This window comes from Myxine glutinosa, chromosome 2 (assembly GCF_964187855.1).
Source record: "Myxine glutinosa chromosome 2, kmMyxGlut1.1, whole genome shotgun sequence".
In the NCBI taxonomy this organism is placed as follows: domain Eukaryota; kingdom Metazoa; phylum Chordata; class Myxini; order Myxiniformes; family Myxinidae; genus Myxine; species Myxine glutinosa.
The window spans coordinates 38,881,847-38,901,943 of record NC_136262.1 but is presented as its reverse complement, the minus strand read 5'-3'; the positions used below and the strand labels follow the sequence as shown (position 1 = coordinate 38,901,943).

The 20,097-nt window shown below is 41.2% G+C and overlaps 1 protein-coding gene across 1 annotated transcript; it reads left to right on the top strand.

Moving 5' to 3' along the window:
- Nucleotides 1-1,942: 1,942 nt before the first annotated feature.
- Nucleotides 1,943-18,629, top strand: LOC144890766 (collagen alpha-1(XIX) chain-like). The gene is made up of 8 exons (XM_078772584.1): nt 1,943-2,024; nt 2,364-2,493; nt 2,674-2,736; nt 5,625-5,742; nt 16,508-16,631; nt 16,749-17,024; nt 17,460-17,537; nt 18,432-18,629. Exons 1-8 carry the CDS (start codon nt 1,980-1,982, stop codon nt 18,627-18,629), a joined length of 1,032 nt encoding a protein of 343 aa, XP_078628710.1. The 5' UTR covers nt 1,943-1,979.
- The last annotated feature ends 1,468 nt before the right edge of the window (nt 18,630-20,097 follow it).

Sequence of the window (20,097 nt, the reverse complement as noted above, 5' to 3'; positions counted from 1 at the left end):
AAGCCAACACCAGGCAACACCAGAATAAGAACAACGAATAAGAACAAGGAATAAGAACAGAGAAGGAAATGTTTTTTTTGTTTGTTTTTTTTTGTTGTTGAGATTTTAAACAAGGAAGTAGGCTATGGGGTGAAAAGACTGGGGAAAACAGAGAATGAAAGTTATTGGAGCACAAACGACGGACCGCTGAGAGAAAAACAAAGCCTCAAGCTAGGACACGGTAGCCTACAAGGCCTCAAAAGACACGACACGAATTAACACGATTTTCTATACAGGTATGAAAAATTTACACCGATAATTTTCCTAGGGACCCACTATATAGGTACACACACCATAAAATAAATACAGTTTTAACGAAAATACAAATGGGAACAATTACTTAACTTCGATTTCGATGGAGAGCATGGACAGCTGCGAATAAACGAAACCTCGCCGGCGATTTCATTATTGGAGCGTAATTTGGCTCCACAACTGACCATTTCATTCCAGAAGTATTATTTGGCCCCACAACTGACAATTTCATTCCAGGAGCCATATTTGGTCCAAGAATTGACAATTTCATTCCAGGAGCCTTATTTGGTCCAACAATTGACAATTTCAGTCCAGGAGCCTTATTTGGCACATTAATTGACGATTTCCTTATTGGAGCCATATTTGTCACATCGACCAACAATTTCATTCCAGGAGTCTTATTTGGCCCAACAACTGACAATTTCATTCCAGGAACCTTATTTGGCTCCACAACTGACAATTCCATTCCAGGAGCCTCATTTGGCCCAACAACTGACAATTTCATTCTAGGAGCCTTATTTGGCCAAACAACACTTTCACCGTTCACGTCAACCAATAAATTTTCACGTCAAACGACAGTTGAAGATCCAACAGCGTCTTTCAAGTAAGAGTAGGCAAATCATTGCAGGTATTCTGAGGAAATTCTAAATTCCTGGCCAAATCAACCGCAGTCGATTGTCAGGCCTGACCAGCTGGTTTGTGAAAGACTTAGATCAAAACATACCCTCTGCAGACCCTACAGTAAGGTGGGGTCATTAATACATTTTTTATTATAATTTATTCGTATGCAGCCTCTAGTCGTGGTCGTAGTGGTAGTAGTAGTCGTCCCTACGTTAATTAGCGAATTCTGCAACTGAATGGCAGTCTTTCTCCGAATTGCCTAGAGGGGGCGCACCACTCTTCGCGAACAACAACGCGTTCAGTTTTTCCCTAGTGGGCCAGTACTACCTCCCAGCACTGTTTGTTATCACTACCTTAATTTGCTTTGATTAACCATCCAATAAGTGAGTAAACGTTCACCAATTACGTACTCGCACTTTTTAGCGACAGTTATAATAATTACCATGTTGTTACTGCAGGAAGGTTATTTAGTGTTCGTGTTTAAATAAAATAAATGAATAGATCACTCAAGGTGTGAAATTTCAAACTTAGCTTTTTTAGGAGATGAGGTGTAATTACTTGGTGGAGAATACCATGGCGCACGTGCGATTCGTAGCTGTGACTTCGGGCAGTCTTAGGAACTTCTGGGTAGAGTTTACAGTTCCATGAAAACTTTTTTCATGGTCCAAAAATAAGTGCGCTGGGTCCGAGCAGTCACCCAACTCTTGCAATTTTTGGAGACCCTTCCGAGCCGGTGGAGGCTCCTCGCGCACCGACGATGGTTTATTACAGTGAACGCATTTCCAAAAGGCGTGAATGCTATAATTACCGGTCGTAGTGGTTTCGTGATAAGCCTTTCTCCGATATCGGTACGGCTGTTTAGCCCCGAAGGTGACTGCAGGGGAGGGGATGAGGAATTGGGGGGGGGGGGGGGAGGGGCTAGGGGGGATTGGGGGGGCTAGGAGGGGGATTGGGGGGGTGGTGGTAAGGAAACGAACAGGGAGGAGGAGGAATCGCCATTCGTGCCTTCGTGGGGCCGGCGATCCTTTGCCACTGCACATCGCCATTACCTTGGACCCCCAGATCTGATGAGCTTGCAGGTCCCGGACTACATACGGTTCCCACGCATTAAGGTACGCACGACGCACCGCTCAAAGAACAAGCTCTCCTCTGCTACCGGACAAACCGACCTCCTTTCTGGAATTCTTGGATCCTCTACTGAAGACATCGGGTTTGGGTGTCGCAAACCAAAAACAATGACAGTTTTGTAGGTTATCTGTAAAAACTTCCAAAAGCGACGTCATTTGGCGAGGTGGCCCCACACGGGGCGATCTTTCCCAAATGTGCGATCTGGGATCGTTGGATATAATAACAAAATGGCATTAAAAAGCGCTTAATTGTTTATGGTTGTCATTCTGCAAGGATGTTATCGATTTTTTTTTTAAACCGATTGCTCTTTAATTGTTGTGCAGGGAAAAGTTCGCAGCTGCTGCGCCATGATGCGACCCGTGGGTTCTACTGGTTGCAGCTGTTGGTGGTGCTGGTGGTTCGGAACTGCTGTGCTCCTGTATCTGACGCTCATGGCCTGTGCGCACACAGCAGGTTATTATCATTTCCACCACAAACCCATACTTAGCCATCTAGTTCCGCTAGGAAAAATAAAGAAATATATATATATATGTGTGTGTGTATATTCATATATATATATATATATGCCTGAAATGGTGTCGAGTGATTCTCTTTTTTTTATTGCAATATTTCCCCTTGTGTGTGCATCTGCAGACACAACATGTCCACTACTCCCTGAAACATTTACAGAACAGACAGGAGGTGAAAGTATTCGAGGTAAGTTGAACCCCTCAATATCTTATGCTACTCGCATGACCTTTCTTTAGAATATGGTTTTCAGGAAAATAAGCTACATATGAGGTGTGTTCAAAAATCATATGGACGAAATTATTTCACAATTCCAAGGCATACCAACGTTTGATTTTACAATACATGTGTGCATGTGTATTTATTTTAAGTTGGAATATTGTGAGCACTTGTTGGTAGAACATTTTGGAAAAAAAAATAGTATATATATATATATATATATATATATATATATATATATATATATATATATATATATGTATAACATATGTATATATCCAGCGTCCTGCAAAAGTATACACCACCCATCCAAAGTTTTCACATTTTGGTGCCACATGAGCTTATTTCATGATGCTTTCGAATCAAACTTAACATATAGTGACTTCACAAATTACTCCAAAGTGATAAAGCGAAAAAAGATAGTGTGAATATGTTAAATTAACAGAGAAAATCATATGATTCTCTGTTACATAAGCATTCAAACTCTTGGCCTGATTAACCCTAAATCACTTCAGCAGCAAATTCTTTATTTAAAAGGTTTCAAAAAATAGGGGTAATATGTTTCACCTGTATTTAATCAGTCGTTTAACTTCAAAATTAAAGATTATCTCAGAAGTTTTAAGGTGCAACTCACTTGATTAATCAACAAGGCAAACATGAAGACCAAGGATTTTTCCGAAGAAGTCAGACATAAAGTGGTGGAGAAGCACTGTTCAGGAGAGGATTATTCGAATATTTCAAAGTCACTCATTATGTCTTTGAGTACGGTGAAATCCATCATTAAGAAGTGGAAGACGTATCATCCCACCCAGACTCTATCCAGATCAGGTCGCCCGTCCAAACTCAGCAGAAGGCTTGCTCCACATGCCTGCAGCATCACTAAGATGCTTTTTTCACAAACTCCATACAACATTTCAGTACTGTTCATCAAGCAAGAAACTGGTTCGGGATGTCACTGTAAATCCAACAATAACTTTGAAAGATCTGCAAGGCTCTATGTCCGAGATGAGGGTCAGTATTCATCAATCACCAATATGCCATTTCCTTCACAAAGCTGGCTTCTGTGGACAGGTGGCACAAAATTATCCATTACTAAAAAGGACACATCTAAAAGCTCATATGGAGTTTGCAAAAAATAATCTTAATGATACTGGAGGCATGTGGAGAAAGCTTTTGTGGTCAGACGAGACAAAAATTGAACTTTTTGATCTAAATTGAAAGTGTTCGATCTGGCACAAGCCTAACACTGCACATCACCCAGTCAACACAATCCCTACTGTCAACACCATCCTGTTTGCGGTTTGGCTGGGATGCTGAAGATAACTCACTTACTCTTTGTGAAAGCCAATACAGTATTGTTTCCATCCACAAACGTCTTCGTTCATATGCAGCACAAAGCTGCAGGATAGCTTCATTGGCTGAGGGCATGGCTGGGCCAGTGGGCCACTGATGCAGTGCCCTCCGCTGGTTAGTGCAGGAATTTGTAATTTGTTCATGGTGCCGGCGATAGCTCGTCTACTCTTCAAGAAGGACACCATGAGATATTTAACCTTCACCAACTTATGGCAGCAGACTGGATGCCTGTGTAATGTCCATCCGAGGGACGGCACACATATTGATGAATGTCCATAAACTAATGCTGGTAGACGAGACATTCAACTTAATGTCCACCTGAATGATGATGCACTTTGTGATGCAACTTGTAGCTCGTGAACACCAATCCAACAGTTTCTATTTTTCAGAGAAGCAAAACCATACTGGACAGCTCAAAGGCAAATGTGCTACCTCTGCACCTCATTCCTGTCGGACACGCACACCCTTTTTTTTGCTACAATTCTGTTCCTCAACCGTTAGATTATTTTATTGAACAGTAACAGTTAGCTATTCCTCATGTATTGTATTAATATTTAAAATATGTTGTAAGTTATACAATTTCAGAACAACATGTACTAAAGTTTCTTTTTTACGAGTGACCAATTTTCTAACTACCAGGTTCATCAGTTGTGCTCTTCCTTCATGGAAATTTTGATCCTTTCACCAAACTTGATTCAATTCTTCCTTGACAGACACCCAACCTGTCTGCCAAGTTTCATTCAAATCCGTCGACAATTTTTGAGATACCGTGATATTATTAGTTTTTCCCCTTTCTCTGAAGAATCACTTTAAAAAAAAATTAAAATTCTCATATCCAGATCTGTATTCAGATCTTCACCAAAATCAAATTGATTCGTTCTTGTCACACACACAACGTGTCCAAGTTTAGTCCAAATCCGCCGACAACTTTTTAAGATATCGTGCTGTACATCGGTTTTTGCCCAATCACTAAATGGTGAAGAATTACTTAAAAACTTCTCGAATCCAGATCCGGATCGGGATCTTCACCAAAATCGAATCATTTCGTCCTTGTGACCTACCCAACATCTCCACCAAATTTCGGCCGACTCTGTCGACAATTTTTTGAGATATCGTAATATTTATAGTTACCCCCATCCTCCCCTTAATGGTGAAGAATCACTTTTAAAATTCTCAGATCCAGAGCCGGATCTTCACCAAAATCGAATCATTTTGTCCTTGTCACCTAGCAAACCTCTCCACTAAATGTCGTCAGAATCCACCCACAACTTTTTCGTAGCTTTATAGAGAGGGTAAGGTAATCACATCTTTATTTCACGGTGAGGGTTTGTTGAATCACACTGTCAGCTCTAGACAGCAATGATTGTGGAAAAGTGTCATAAAATTGGACCATTAACTTGTCTACAATATACGTACACAAAATTTGGACAAAGAAGTGTAAACCTTTTTATGTTCAACAAACTGTTCGTCTCATACTAGAATACGTTTAAAAATATATTTTGCAGGTTATGATGTCATGAAACACATCATGAACTCCGCAGGAAAGTCTAATACAAGCGGGGGAGATTTAAAGAACATCGTTGGGACAAAACTCTACAAAGTGCGGGCTGTTTACAGCACCAGGTGAGTATAGACCAATTTTCATGCAGATAGGTGCCTCCTAATACGACAGCCCACATCGATCCACCTGTGGCACCAGCATAGCAAGTCTTGATGCAAACTTCATACAACAGTGGCACACATGATACAAAGCTATCACACCATGGGAAATGACAAGTCACCATTCCGTACAAACTGACGCACCAATGTCAAACACAACCAAGTCATTTCACCTTCACACTGATGGTTTAGCTTTTCTTGATGGATAACATGCATCGGTTCGCTTTAGGGTTTAGAAGAATGTTTGCACTTTTTCAAATTGGCAAATGGCACTTCTTAGTCAGTGACGCTTTATGTATTGTACACTGCTCCTTTCCTATTCCATCTCAAGGTGCAGCATGACGTCATCATCGGGCACCAAAGAGTACCCAGTGATGACGCGTGCCGAAAGGGAGTATTCAGTTTTCACTCCATATGATTGTTACTTGGCAAAAAAAATTTTTGGGCAAGTATGTTGTGTGTTTGTGTCTACTCACTTATAGTTGCCTGCAGGTCACAATTTTAAACCGATCATCACGAATCTTCACCAAATGGGAGAATGGTCGGTCAAAAGATCAAAAGGTCAACATAGGCCAAAGGTCAACCACTTTCATTCAAATTTCTAAAATCCTCAATTTTCATCCGATTGACTTGAAATTGGAATAGGATTTACATATCAGCGAACTGAATTCAACCAACAACTATTTCTGAGATTAACATCGGCCAAAAGGTCAACATAGGCGAAAAAGTCAACGACTTTTTTCGAATTTCTAAAATTCTCAATTTTCATCCGATTGACTTGAAATTTGAATAGGATTTACATATCACCTAACTGAATTCAATCACCAACTATTTTTGAGGTCAACTTCGGCCAAAAGGTCAACATAGGCAAAATTTCTAAAATTGTCAGTTTTCATCCAATTAACTTACAATTTGAAGACGATTTGCATATCAGGTCACTGAATTCAACCACCAATTATTTGGGAGGTCAAAAAGATGCTCTAGCGAGTGCCATTATACTTTGTGTTCTCTTTTACCAAGTGTCGCTCAATGAGTGATTTTTCATTTTTTGTTTTCTTGTTTGTTTTTCCAGGCGGAATGTCAACCATCCTTTGAGCTAGGAAGCTAAAATTTGGGCGCAATAGTGAGCATGTTCTTTGACAAAAACAATATATATATATATATATATATATATATATATATATATATATATATACATATATATATATAAATTAATTGATTATTTAATTATTATCGATTTATTAAGTACTCATTTATTTTCTTTCTCATGTGGGCAATATCTCAGGCACCTTTTGAGCTGGAAAGCTGATATTTGGACACGACAGTGCCTGTTCTCTACCGATGTCCCTGTTCTCTACTGTTGTGCTTGTGTGCTTCCCTCTATCTCCCCCTCTTGTCTCCCGCTCCCTTTGTATGTTTTATGTTTCTGTGCATGTTATCATGTTCAATGTGTTAGCTCTTACACGAGCCTAGATTCTGTTTACAAAAAGAAAAAGAAAAATAGACAGTGACCAAGTGATTTGGCTATAAAGGATATTTTAGATTTATTGATTAATCAGGTAATCAATGAATTATTTATTGATTAATCAATGAATCGATTAATTATGTAATTTTTTGATTAAATAGTTATTTAATTTATTTTCAAAAAGTTACAGCTTCGGAAGAAACACTGGTGGCTTAGGTATGCTATTTTTTTGTATACAAAGTCGAGGCTCATGAAAGAGCTAAAATATTAGCCAATTGATTAAGAAATTAATTATTTTACGTTTTTTATTTATTTATGTTAATTACGCAATCAATCAATCTATTTATTGTACACCTCTCCCTCCCAATACCCTCTCTATGCGCTGCACGGCAACATGGCCAGGGTGCCAATGACGTCCCATTCCTGCCATGTGTTGGAGGATATGTTTTTACGGCATAGCCCTTCGGACAGAGGCGTCCAGAACAGTGTTTGTCTGTCTCTATGTATGTATGTCCCCCAAACGTATACCAATCAGAGCTGAGAATCTGGTCACATGACAGGGTGATGTGATTACGTCTGATGTCAATATGGCGGTGCAGCGGCTGACTCTCCACACACCGCCATGTTGATTTATATTTCGTTCAAGCCGAACATATCGTCGAACCAGTCATATGTCACAATCGCCATGCTTTACCTTTACGTTTTTCATTCAGTGTGAAACACAAACAAACCGATTGAAGCAGTGTAAAAGCGGAAGTAAGGAATTCACCGCTTTTTTAAAAATAATATAATTTTTGTAATAATAACGTAACGTTATTATTATAATAAATCTAATCGTAACACTAATCCCTTTGTCGTGACTGCAACGTTACTGTAGGTTAAATATATATCTTATATATAGTCATGTGAAAAAGTAAGTACACCCCATGTAAAGTTTTGACTTTTTCAACATATTTCAACATACAGCTATTTGATCTTCATTTCAACAATATTGATAGATAAAGGTGATATAATATAACAAATATCAAGAAATATTTACATTTTGTAGTCCATTGTATAATTTAAATAAACATAAATGCAAATTTCGCATGTGGAAAAAGTAAGTACACCCTTGTCTCTAAAAGGTGGCATTGCCCCCTTTGGCAGAAACAACCTCAAGTAGGCGTTTCCTATAACTGTCTACCAGTCTCTGACATCGACTGGGAGAAATTTTTGCCACTCCTCCATGCAGAATTCTTTCAACTGTGCGATGTTTGAGGGGTTTCTTGCATGCACAGCTTGTTTCAAATCCACCCACAACATCTCGATGAGATTTAGATCCGGGCTTTGACTTGGCCATTCCAGAACCCTCCATTTCTTAATTTTCAGCCATTCCTTGGTGGATTTACTGGTATGTTTAGGGTCATTGTCATGTTGCAAGGTCCACCTTCGGTTGAGCTTCAACTTTTCCGACAGATGGCCTCACATTATCCTCAAGCACCCTCTGGTACAATGAAGAATTCATAGTGGATTCTATGATGGTGAGCTGCCCAGTCCCTGATGCAGCAAAGCTGCCCCAAACCATAATATTTCCACCACCATGCTTTACAGTTGGTATCAGGTTTTTGTGGTCAAATGCTGTCTTTGGTTTTCGCCAAACATGTCTTCTGGTACTGTGGCCAAATAGCTCTACCTTTGACTCATCTGTCCAGAGCACATTGTTCCAGAAGTGCTGGTCTTTGCTTAGGTGTTCATTGGCAAACTTTAGTCTTGCCCTGATGTTCTTTCTGGACAGCAAAGGTTTCCTCCGGGCACACCTCCCATGTAGATCAAATTTGTGCAGCCTCTTTCTAATGTTAGACTCGTGCACTTTGACATCAACAGTGGCAAGAGCTACCTGTAGGTCCCGTGATGACATTCTGGGGTTCGTAGAGACTTCTTTCAGCATCTTGCGGTCTGCTCTCGGGCTGAACTTGCTGGGGTGGCCTGGCCTGAACAAGTTGGCAGTTGTTTGGAATCCTCTCCACTTGTAGATGATCTTCCGGACAGTCGAATGATTGATTTCAAATTGTTTGGAGATCTTTTTAAATCCTTTCCCAGACTCGTAGGCATCTATAAACTTCTTTCTGAAGGCCTCAGATAGCTCTTTTGATCTAGGCATGGTGACGCCGCACACTTGAACAACAAAGAGCAAACCAAACTGAATGTCTGAGGTTTATATACAGGTTCCTCCAAGATCCTCTCTGACGATGTTCTAATCATTTGCACCTGAGCTGGTGCACCTGATTCTAATTTTAGGTATTTGAAGTAGTGATAAATGTGGGGGTGTACTTACTTTTTCCACATGCGAAATTTGCATTTATGTTTATTTAAATTATACAATGGACTACAAAATGTAAATGTTTCATGATATTTGTTGTATTATATCAACTTTATCTATCAATATTGTTGAAATGAAGATTCAATAGCTGCATGTTGAAATATGTTGAAAAAGTCAAAACTTTACATGGGGTGTACTTACTTTTTCACATGACTGTATATTAAAGTTCAGGGAGTTTTGTGTCCGGCCGTCATGCTACGTCATTACGTATATGATGTCATTACGGCATAAACTCCCGCTCACTTCGAGAGCTGCAGGAAAGGTCATTCCTCTTTGGGGTGTATAGATTACAGTCTTTCTATGGTCGGGTGTCAAGAACATTGGGTGTGTGTTCATTTACCAAGTTTCTTGTGGAGAGATCCTCAAGTGGTTTAAGCATTCGAGCAAGCACTCCATTCAAAACCCTTAAGGAAAGCCCGGCTTGGCAAGTGCTAGCTAGCTGCTTGGTAATTACAATCGATCTTCGCTCAGTTCTGTAAGTAAAACTTCCCTCATGGATGTCGGAATTCCTCCAAATTTATTTGTTTAATGTTATAAGCAGCATTAGCGACTGTTTAAAAAGCTAATTGTGTGTGTTTGTGGTTTATAATATTTTACAAAGCTGGCTATGCCGCTGTTAGACTTTTGGTCTTGTTTTTACTTATTTGGTATGGGGGCGGTGTACTTTGAATGTATCTGTATTTGTCGTGATTATGTTTAAGAAGAAGCAGGTATGATATTGTGGCCGAAATATCAAGGCACACAACAACAAACAACACAACAGGCACTTTAAAATTTAACTCACAAACGCATACTGACTACTTTGTAACAAATAAAAAATCCTTTTTTCTGATCTGAAGTGAAACTTATTAAGGTAAAAAATTAAGACTTTGGGGGGGGGGGGGGGGGGGAGGGGAAGGAGAGCAAGATCGATTGTTGTGTTATATTGTAGAGCCAATGGCATTTCGACATTCTCAGCATGCGCAATTGCATACAAGTCTCACAGCTTTTGCATGAAAAGTAAATGCACATTGCTCGATAGGTAACTTTGTCCACAGCTGTGAAAAGCCCCTTATCATCTCGGGAGTCACAAATTGGTCAGAGAAACATCGACGACGTGCACGTCATTTGTAAATACACTTTGGGGACTCGTTAAGTGTTCAGTGAAACAGTTCTGAAGTATTTGCGGCAGCACATTACACATACGCACACCCACACACACAAACAAACAAACAAACAAACACACACACACACACACACACACACATGTATATATATATATATATATATATATATATATATATATATATATATATATATATATATATATATATATATATATATATATATATATGTGTATATATAAGTTTTGTATGACATCTACCATAAAACACAATGTCAGTTTGTGTGTTTGTACTGATGTTTGTCCCCCTTCATAAGGATGATTTGAGTCGTGTTTTCAAGGCCAATCTTTTAACATGAATGTGTGTTCACTACTGTCTATTTTTACAGTCTATGGTTCATTACAGTACTCATTTTGCCGACCTCGGAAGGATGACCGGCTGAGTCAACCAACCTGGTGTTAATTCAACGGACTGACAAAGGCTTGATCTCAAGACCTTGAGATGTCAAGCCAGCCACCTTCACCATTAAGCCAATACCATGCGGCTTAGTACCTTGTAAGGAAACTCGTATTTAAAAACAGTCGTCTCCATGACACGAGCAGCAGTAGAGCAAAATGATCCCTTACTGACATTCTCTCTTGTCTTCCTGGAAGTAAACAAAATCCATGTGCATCTGGATTTATTATTTTTCTCCCCCTCGGGAATGTTTGAGAAACTCCCACTGAGAAAACATGACTGATTGGGTAGCTGAGGCCCCACCCACCATTCTCATTGGGTCAACTCCCTTGAGCCCCCCCCCCCCCCCCCCAATGTGACACAAGACCTTCCTCTTGGGTCTCGGGGTGATAACATGGTCGGTAGTCATCCCAAAGCCGAGAGGATTACATATTTCTGGAACCTTCTTGGTATAACTCTATTTTAAGCTCGACCTCTCCAGTGACTTCTAGAATACTCTAGTAACTGTTTTTTATTACCTTGTTGTGAAAAAACCCTCATCCAGCTTGTGGTTAGTCGTTATAAGAAGACGGCTCGAGTGTAACGCAGAGGCTGATGGAGTATTCTTTCCAGGCTGTCAATCCCACATCCCAATACTAAAAGTTTTTCAACAATATCTTTCTCATATGTGAGTCTCTCCATGACAATAGCATTTACTCTATCAATGTTTACTGGTTTTAACCTCGAGTAGATTGGCACCAGAATGTTGGTTGTCATCCACACTGTCAATTCTTTATTTAAACACTTCTTCTTTTTCTTCTTCTTCTTTTCCTTCTTCTTCTTCCTCCTCTTCTTCTTCTTCTTCTTCTTTTCTTCTCTTTTTTTTTTTCTTCTTTTTCTTCGACCCTCTCTTCTCTCTTCTTTCTTCTCTCCTCCATGCCTCTCTTCTATCAACTGTTGCAGCTCCTCACCATGCTGGTTACCTCTGTCGAATACTTATCTGGGTAATGCAACAACGTTTCGTCCCTAGTCAGAGGCGATCGAGGCCTTCTTAATATCTCATGAAGGTTGTTGCAATGCCCCGTCATGGCAGGATTTTCAAATTTAGCCAGTATCCCAGCTCACAGTTGCCTAGTCTTTGTTAAAGACACTTTGTTGAAGTAAAACTTTAACAATAGTCCCAGTATGTAACAATAGTCATCGCAGCATTAAGAACAAAGAACTGCCGTCACCCTGTCATGTGACCAGATCCTCAGCTCTGATTGGTGGATGTTTGTGAGGGATGGACAGACAAATGCTGTTCCAGACGGCATTGCCCTACGGGCTACGCCATAGAAAGCAACGAGAGTGTAAAGACAGGGCAATGTGCAGATGTTTCGAATAATGGCCAAGAAGTGTTATTGAGAAAATCATGTTGGATATCCTTTAAGTCCATATTGCATACGAAATGGTCTCCTCTAAGAATGAAAATGAGTGCATATATCATAGTGAGAGGTGCATGGCAGACCGAGTGTGAGTTGATAATACTCCAGTGGGCTCGTTGAGTGCTAAAAGGATGGCTGTGTATTCTTTATTGCGGGGATGATTAAAATCAGGTGAGCTAAGGGAATCAGGGCCGCTGAACAATAATGGAGTTAAGCCGAGATAATGTTTAGTCTTTCAATTTTTATTGCATTTTCAACTTTGTCGAAATCAATCTTGTAACTGGACAGTGACAGATGGCCCAGGATGTTCTGTAGCAAATCATAAGGGAACATCCTTTAAGAACACAGAAAGATCTATTTTTTTGTACTCACCGCGTGTCGTATTTTCAACCATAATACGTTCTAGTTTTGGTATCTCTAGTTTTGGAGTGAGAATATTTTTCATGGTTTGCTCTTCTTAGCTGAAGACGACTTAGCTGAAGATTTATTTTCACATGTGAACACTTAGGTGCATAAATTTTTTTTTTGAACAGGATCTGTAACCTGCACAGAACCCACACTCAGATATAGCAAGCAGTGTAACCTGGGATCAAGGAATACCAGAGAGGACCAGACTATTTGCTACCCACAAGTTATGCAAGAAATTGTAATACAATCATCTTTAATGTCGGCCAACTAATGCTAGCAGATGGGATCACACATAGCTTAATGTCCATCTAGGGGGTGATGCACTTTGTGATTAAACACCCTTCCTGTGAAGTACCAATCCGACAGTTTGTAGTTAGTTTGGGAATCAAAGTAAGGATAAACGGTCAGGGGTGACCGCTCATAATTTTATGTTCTCCTCCTCTCCATACAGCAGAATCCAATGATTTCTTTTTGATTTTGTGTATTTAACACACCAGTACACCTGCAGACTCCGGGAGGGGCAGGAAGGGACATTCCTCTTTGGGGTATATAGATTACAGTCGATCTATGGACGGGTCTCAAGAACATTGGGTGTGTGTTCATTTACCAAGTTTCTTGTGGAGAGATCGCCAAGTGGTTTAAGCATTCGAGCAAGCACTCCATTCAAAACCGTTAAAGAACGGCTGGCTTGGCAAGCGCTAGCTAGCTGCTTGGTAAAGGAGCACAACCCGAGCTTCCTCCTTTCAGTTTCGTATCAAACAGCAGGAGCGAGTTTCAAAAGTTCGCTACGAAAAATGCCCCGATAGCGGCAGAAAGGGCCATGTTATTAACCCAACATTTGTGGGTTATATAGAGTACCGTAGATCTTCGCTCAGTTCTGCAAGTAAACCTTACTTCACAGATGTCAGGATTCCTCCAAATTTCTTCATTTAGTACTGGGGTTCTTAACCTGGGGTATCCATACCCCTTGGAGGTATGGGGACCAAAATCTGGGGGTATGGGACTCGTAATAAATTATTATAATAAATTGTAATAAATTCAATGAAATATCAACTTTAAATATATAATAAATATATAAAGCTGATTTCGGAAAGGCTGGGCTGGATTTTAAGCAGTTTTGGTGTGAGCAGATAGCAGCTTACCCTAGCTTGGCGAAGAGGGCAATGAATGTGTTGGTTCCCTTCACAACTACGTATCTCTGTGAAACAGGTTTCTCTGCATTATTGAACGTGAAATCAAAGTGGAGAAATCGACTTGATGTGTCCGATGATATGTGAGTGGCGTTGTCACGAACTGTGCCCCGATTCCATATTCTGATTGCACGAAAACAGCAGCAACAATCTCACTATATTAGTAAAACGGCTTGCATAAAACTTGCATGTTTTAGTTTAGTTTAGTTTGTTTTGTTTTGTTTTTGTTAACAAGCAAAGAAATAAATGGGGATAAAATCCTAATGATTTTCTTTCCTGTTCTGTTCCTAATTATCCATATGTAAAACTAAGCTATTGAGATATTTTGAAGTCACACTGGAACCTTATGGGACTGGTCATCAGGCGCGGATCCCCAAACTTGGCGCATTTTCTGGGTAATAAGTTACCAATTTTCATCCCCAAAAATAGGCAATTCAAGTAAAAACACCCCTCAGAGTGCACCACAGAGCACCTAGAGATCAAAAAAAATTCTAGGGGGACATGCCCCCAGTCCCCTCTAGCTATGAGCACCTTTGGTGCACCTTGGTCAGTCAACAGTCTGGCAAAGGGGGTATGGGGACATCGTGGGCAATCCGTTGGGGGTCTTGACAGGGAAAAAGGTTAAGAACCCCTTTAGTATGATAAAGAGCTTTAGCGACTGTTTAAAAAGCTAAGCAAATGTGTTTGTGGTTTACAATATTTTTACTTCCTATTTCTCCCACGGAAACGCCATTATAACTATAAGCTATTTTATACACGTTATCACTGCAGGAAAAACGCATTGGGGAAGTGGGACATTATGTTTTGTAATAACATTAATAATATGCGATTATCATTAATTTTGTTATGAAAAGCGTCTTTGGAAAAACGCCACGATAAATCTTCATTGGAAATACGCCACGATAAATCTAATTTAACATTTATATACACCTCAACGTGCAACCCCATTGATGGCAATGGCGGGCAAACTCGCTCGGGGGGAGAAAACCCCCTTGGGGTGGGGGGCAAATGAATGCGCTACAACCTTCATTGTGTAACCCTTCGTCATCCTGTCAGGGTTTGGTTGAGATTGGATAAGTGACGACAGAATGTATTGGCATCAAAAATTCATCAGACAGACACAAATAGCATATTTTAGTATGATTGTAATAAAGGATAGTCAAAAAATATTCCCTTTTCAGTTTTATTGCCAAAAATACAACTTTTGTTTTTGGCCTTCAAAGCCAGCCGCTGACTGGGCATCCTCCGCCGTACAACGTTCTGCCTTGGCACACCTGTACTCCTGTCCACCTGTACAAGGCTTTCATTCACAGCTTGATTGAGTACTGATCTCCACTCTGGGCTGGCACTCCTGCCTCATATCTTGCTCAGCTTGATTCTGCGGAAACTAAGGCCTTTAAGATTATTGGAATGTCCGGTGATGAAGCTGAGTCTATGAGCCGAAAACTTTGCCATTACTAAACAGGTCGGTGGTCTCTCTGTCTTCTACCGCATCCTTTCAGGTCTTCACCCTCCGCTCTTTCCATGTTTTGTCCCCCTCAGGTTTCTGTAGGGCTCATGCGGTCCACCATCAACCCCCTTCTAGTGAAACTACCTAAATCCAGGATCACTGCTCACTTCCACTCATTTGTTTCTCTTTTTTCCACCTGTGGAATCAACTTCCACATCCTCTTCAATCTCGTTATTCCCTCCAGGTCTTCAACACAGCTGTTCACCATCTCAGATCGTTACCAAACCAAAACTATTATCTTTTCTACCCTCATTAACCTCACCCAAATCCCTCCTCCTTCCAATTTTACAGGTTCCCTCCTTGCAGTTTCCTTCTGCATCTATCTTGTCCATCTCATGCATCCTCTGTGTCGAACTTGTCCACCCCTTGCATGCGTGTTTTGCATCCTGTTTTTGTCCGTTATATCCTGACCCATTCAGTGTACTAGCTCTTTCACAAGCCTCAACTATGTATACAAAAAAAATGGCATGACAAAACATTCACGACCGGGAACTATAAGGAAAATAACCTACATTTTGCCAAGGTTTGCTGATGTATGAGGACCATAATTTCCTAATTGTTTGAGGAAATTAATTTGAACACTTATATACACCTCTCCCCCCACGCCCCGTCCCCTCCTTCCTACACACAGCCCTCATAATATTCAGTGAAGCCAAGTATTCATGTCTTTTTTGTTGTATTATTGATTCTTGAGCATATATATATATATATATATATATATATATATATATATACATACATACACACACACACACACACACACACACACACACACACACACACACACTCGTATATAAATTGCCTCTGGGCAAGTTTTAGTATTTTTCTGTCATAGGGCCATATTCCCATTTGGGCTGCCTGAAGAATTCTCCATCATCTGCATGTTCCGTGTTCGGAGAACATCTCGAGGTGATAGCTGGTACTTTTGGCTTTCCACTGACCATCAAGGAAAAACTCAGGTCAGACTTTGAGCAAAAATGCAATTTCGTAAGTTAAGCAGTGTAGAGTATTCAAACGCGAGTGTGATTATCCTCGGAAAAGTTGTAGTAATGTTGAAAAGGTGATTGTCGTCTCAGTTGGCGGTTTGGATGGATGGAAGGAGGAAAGTGCTGCAGGTGAGCGGTAGAACAGCCGCAGGACATGTGACCCATGTCGTATTCTCGAGCCGAACAGTCACGTCTCTGTTTGATCGAAAATGGCACGTGCTGGCTCTGAAGCTCGGAGGTGAGGGCATGGCCATTTCTGTTGACTGCGGTCGGGATGAATGGCGGTCGAGCCGGGTCCTTGAGTCCACCGACATGCAAGGGAAAGTCTTCGTGGGGGCTCGTCTGCACGACGGCCGACCGGTCAATGTGAGTGCCAGGCGAGGTCGTCTGAAGCATCATTTTCATTCTTAGCATGTCTCCGTCGGTGTCACATTACAGTAGGAATGACATGGAGAAATCTCAGATGCCTTGCACATTTCGATCCTAGCCACTGAGTATTTAAGAACATCTCGACCTTGGGTCAGTTTGCCCCCTTTTGCGACGCACATCCTTTATGGAATGACATATTTACCTCAAACTCGTTTAGAAATGTTTATCGTTTGTATTTTTTTTCAAAAGTTTGGCCAATCAATGTACAGCATCACGTCTGTAAAATAGATGCTATGAAAATCACTTGGATACCTTCCAAATTAAGAACTATCCTAAAAAGTAAATAAAAAAAAATCATTAAAACTGCGGAGGTCATCATCATATTTATATTTGCGATTATTTTTTCACCTTTCCGATTGCTTCTTCCAACAGATTTTTCTGAAAGGCTTGTGGGTACACTGTGACCCTGATCCACAAGAGCTGCGTATTTGTTGTGCAGCCTTTGACAAGGTAAGCTCTGTGTGGACACTTAGTGGAAAAATAAATGCAATTGATTAGTTGTGTGACCATGACATTTTGAGATTTTGTCTATTTATTTTGAGGGGGCTATAACACTTCCCAACACCCACTCGGGAATGGGGTTTGTGATCATTTATTATTAGCTTTCACCGAGCTACAAAGGCTTCGCTACATCGAGCGATTTAAAAAAACACAAAAAATGCAACTTTAAAAATGTTTTTTTGGCCTAAAACACTCACCGATGAACCTGTTAAGGTTTGACGAAGACCTGTTCAACCCTCTCTGAGAAAAATGGTGACACATACACAGACAGTCACACAGATACACAGACAGACACACACAGACACACAGCCACACACACAGACAGACAGCCAGACAGACAGACATCTCTCTTATAGTATAGAATATAGATGCCAATATGTTATATCTCATCTTATAGTATAGATCAAGATAACAGTATAGTTTTTGGTGTCGATCGGTGGGGTGAACATGTCCCCCACACTTTTTGGAACAGGGGGAACAGAATATTGATTAAACCCAATCCTCTCACCCCCACTCCCTCCCCGCCCACACACCTTTTTTGGTCGAAAAACAAAGGATTATGAAGCAGATTTCCTCGCAATTGATTTAATATATATCAAAAGTTTGAATGAGAAATTCATTACCTAGCTAGAAGAATATTTATACATTTTCTGCTTTTGGGAACATTGTTTACAATGTTAATTATATTCCATATTAATGGCACCGTACCGCCCGACCATGTAAAATAATTGCATTCAGCCGCAACCGCTTGGCCTATAAGTGCTATGCCTGACTGCAGCTGCTCCGTAGCACGTGCGGACCGGCACATAAAGTGCTCAGACACCTACATTGTATGGGCTCCAGACTACACGCCATATTGGCTTCACGATGTGTGGACCGGCATATAAAGTGCTCAGACACCTACATTGTATGGGATCCGGACTACACGCCATATTGACTTCACGATGTGTGGACCGGCACATAAAGTGCTCAGACACCTACATTGTATGGGATTCGGACTACACGCCATATTGGCTTCAGGACGTGTGGACCGGCACATAAAGTGGTCAGACACCTACATTGTATGGGATCCGGACGACACGCCATATTGACTTCACGGCGTGTGGACCGGCACATAAAGAGGTCAGACCCCTACATTGTATGGGATATGGACGACACGCCATATTGGCTTCACGGCGTGTGGACCGGCACATAAAGTGGTCAGACCCCTACATTGTATGGGATATGGACGACACGCCATATTGGCTTCAGGACGTGTGGACCGGCACATAAAGTGCCCAGAAACCTACATTGTATGGGATCCGGACTACACGCCATATTGGCTTCACGACGTGCGGACGGCACATAAAGTGGTCAGACACATACATTGTATGGGATCCAGACTACACGTCATATTGGCTTCACGACGTGCGGACCAGCACATAAAGTGTCCAGAAACCTACATTGTATGGGATCCGGACTACATGCCATATTGGCTTCAGGACGTGTGGACCGGCACATAAAGTGGTCAGACACCTACATTGTATGGGATCCGGACGACACGCCATATTGGCTTCAGGACGTGTGGACCGGCACATAAAGTGGTCAGACACCTACATTGTATGGGATCCGGACTACACGCCGTATTGGCTTCAGGACGTGTGGACCGGCACATAAAATGGTCAGACACCTACATTGTATGGGATCTGGACGACACGCCATATTGGCTTCAGGACGTGCGGACCGGCACATAAAATGGTCAGACACCTACATTGTATGGGATCCGGACTACACGCCATATTGGCTTCACAACGTGTGGACCGGCACATAAAGTGCTCAGACACCTACATTGTATGGGATCCGGACTACACGCCATATTGGCTTCACGACGTGTGGACCGGCACATAAAGTGCTCAGACACCTACATTGTATGGGATCCGGACTACACGCCATATTGGCTTCACGACGTGTGGACCGGCACATAAAGTGCTCAGACACCTACATTGTATGGGATCCGGACTACACGCCATATTGGCTTCACGACGTGTGGACCGGCACATAAAGTGCTCAGACACCTACATTGTATGGGATCCGGACTACACGCCATATTGGCTTCAGGACGTGTGGACCGGCACATAAAGTGGTCAGACACCTACATTGTATGGGATCCAGACGACACGCCATATTGGCTTCAGGACGTGTGGACCGGCACATAAAGTGCCCAGAAACCTACATTGTATGGGATCTCCCTAAGGGCCCTGGACTACACGCCATGTTGGCGTCATGCTGTGCGCTCATGTGCCCTTCACTCCTCAACTTTTCAATATATTGATTGATGCCCTTGAGTAGTTTAATCAAGGTGAAACTATGCCTTTAACAATAGGGTTTCTTTCTGTTACAGTACTATAGCAATTCCTTTATAATGTCTATTACTGCAATTGAATATTACATTTGCTTTAGTTTAGACCTATAAAGTATCTTTACATTAAAACAACTAGAACGCCACTCAGTAGCGCGCACACTCCCGCCG

Coding starts and splice junctions, on each gene's coding strand:
- LOC144890766 (XM_078772584.1), top strand. CDS start 1,980: ATGAGCTTGCAGGTCCCGGACTACATACGGTTCCCACGCATTAAG. Junction 2,025..2,363: donor TACGGTTCCCACGCATTAAG/GTACGCACGACG, acceptor ATTGTTGTGCAG/GGAAAAGTTCGCAGCTGCTG. Junction 5,743..16,507: donor CGGGCTGTTTACAGCACCAG/GTGAGTATAGAC, acceptor TTTCTGTCATAG/GGCCATATTCCCATTTGGGC.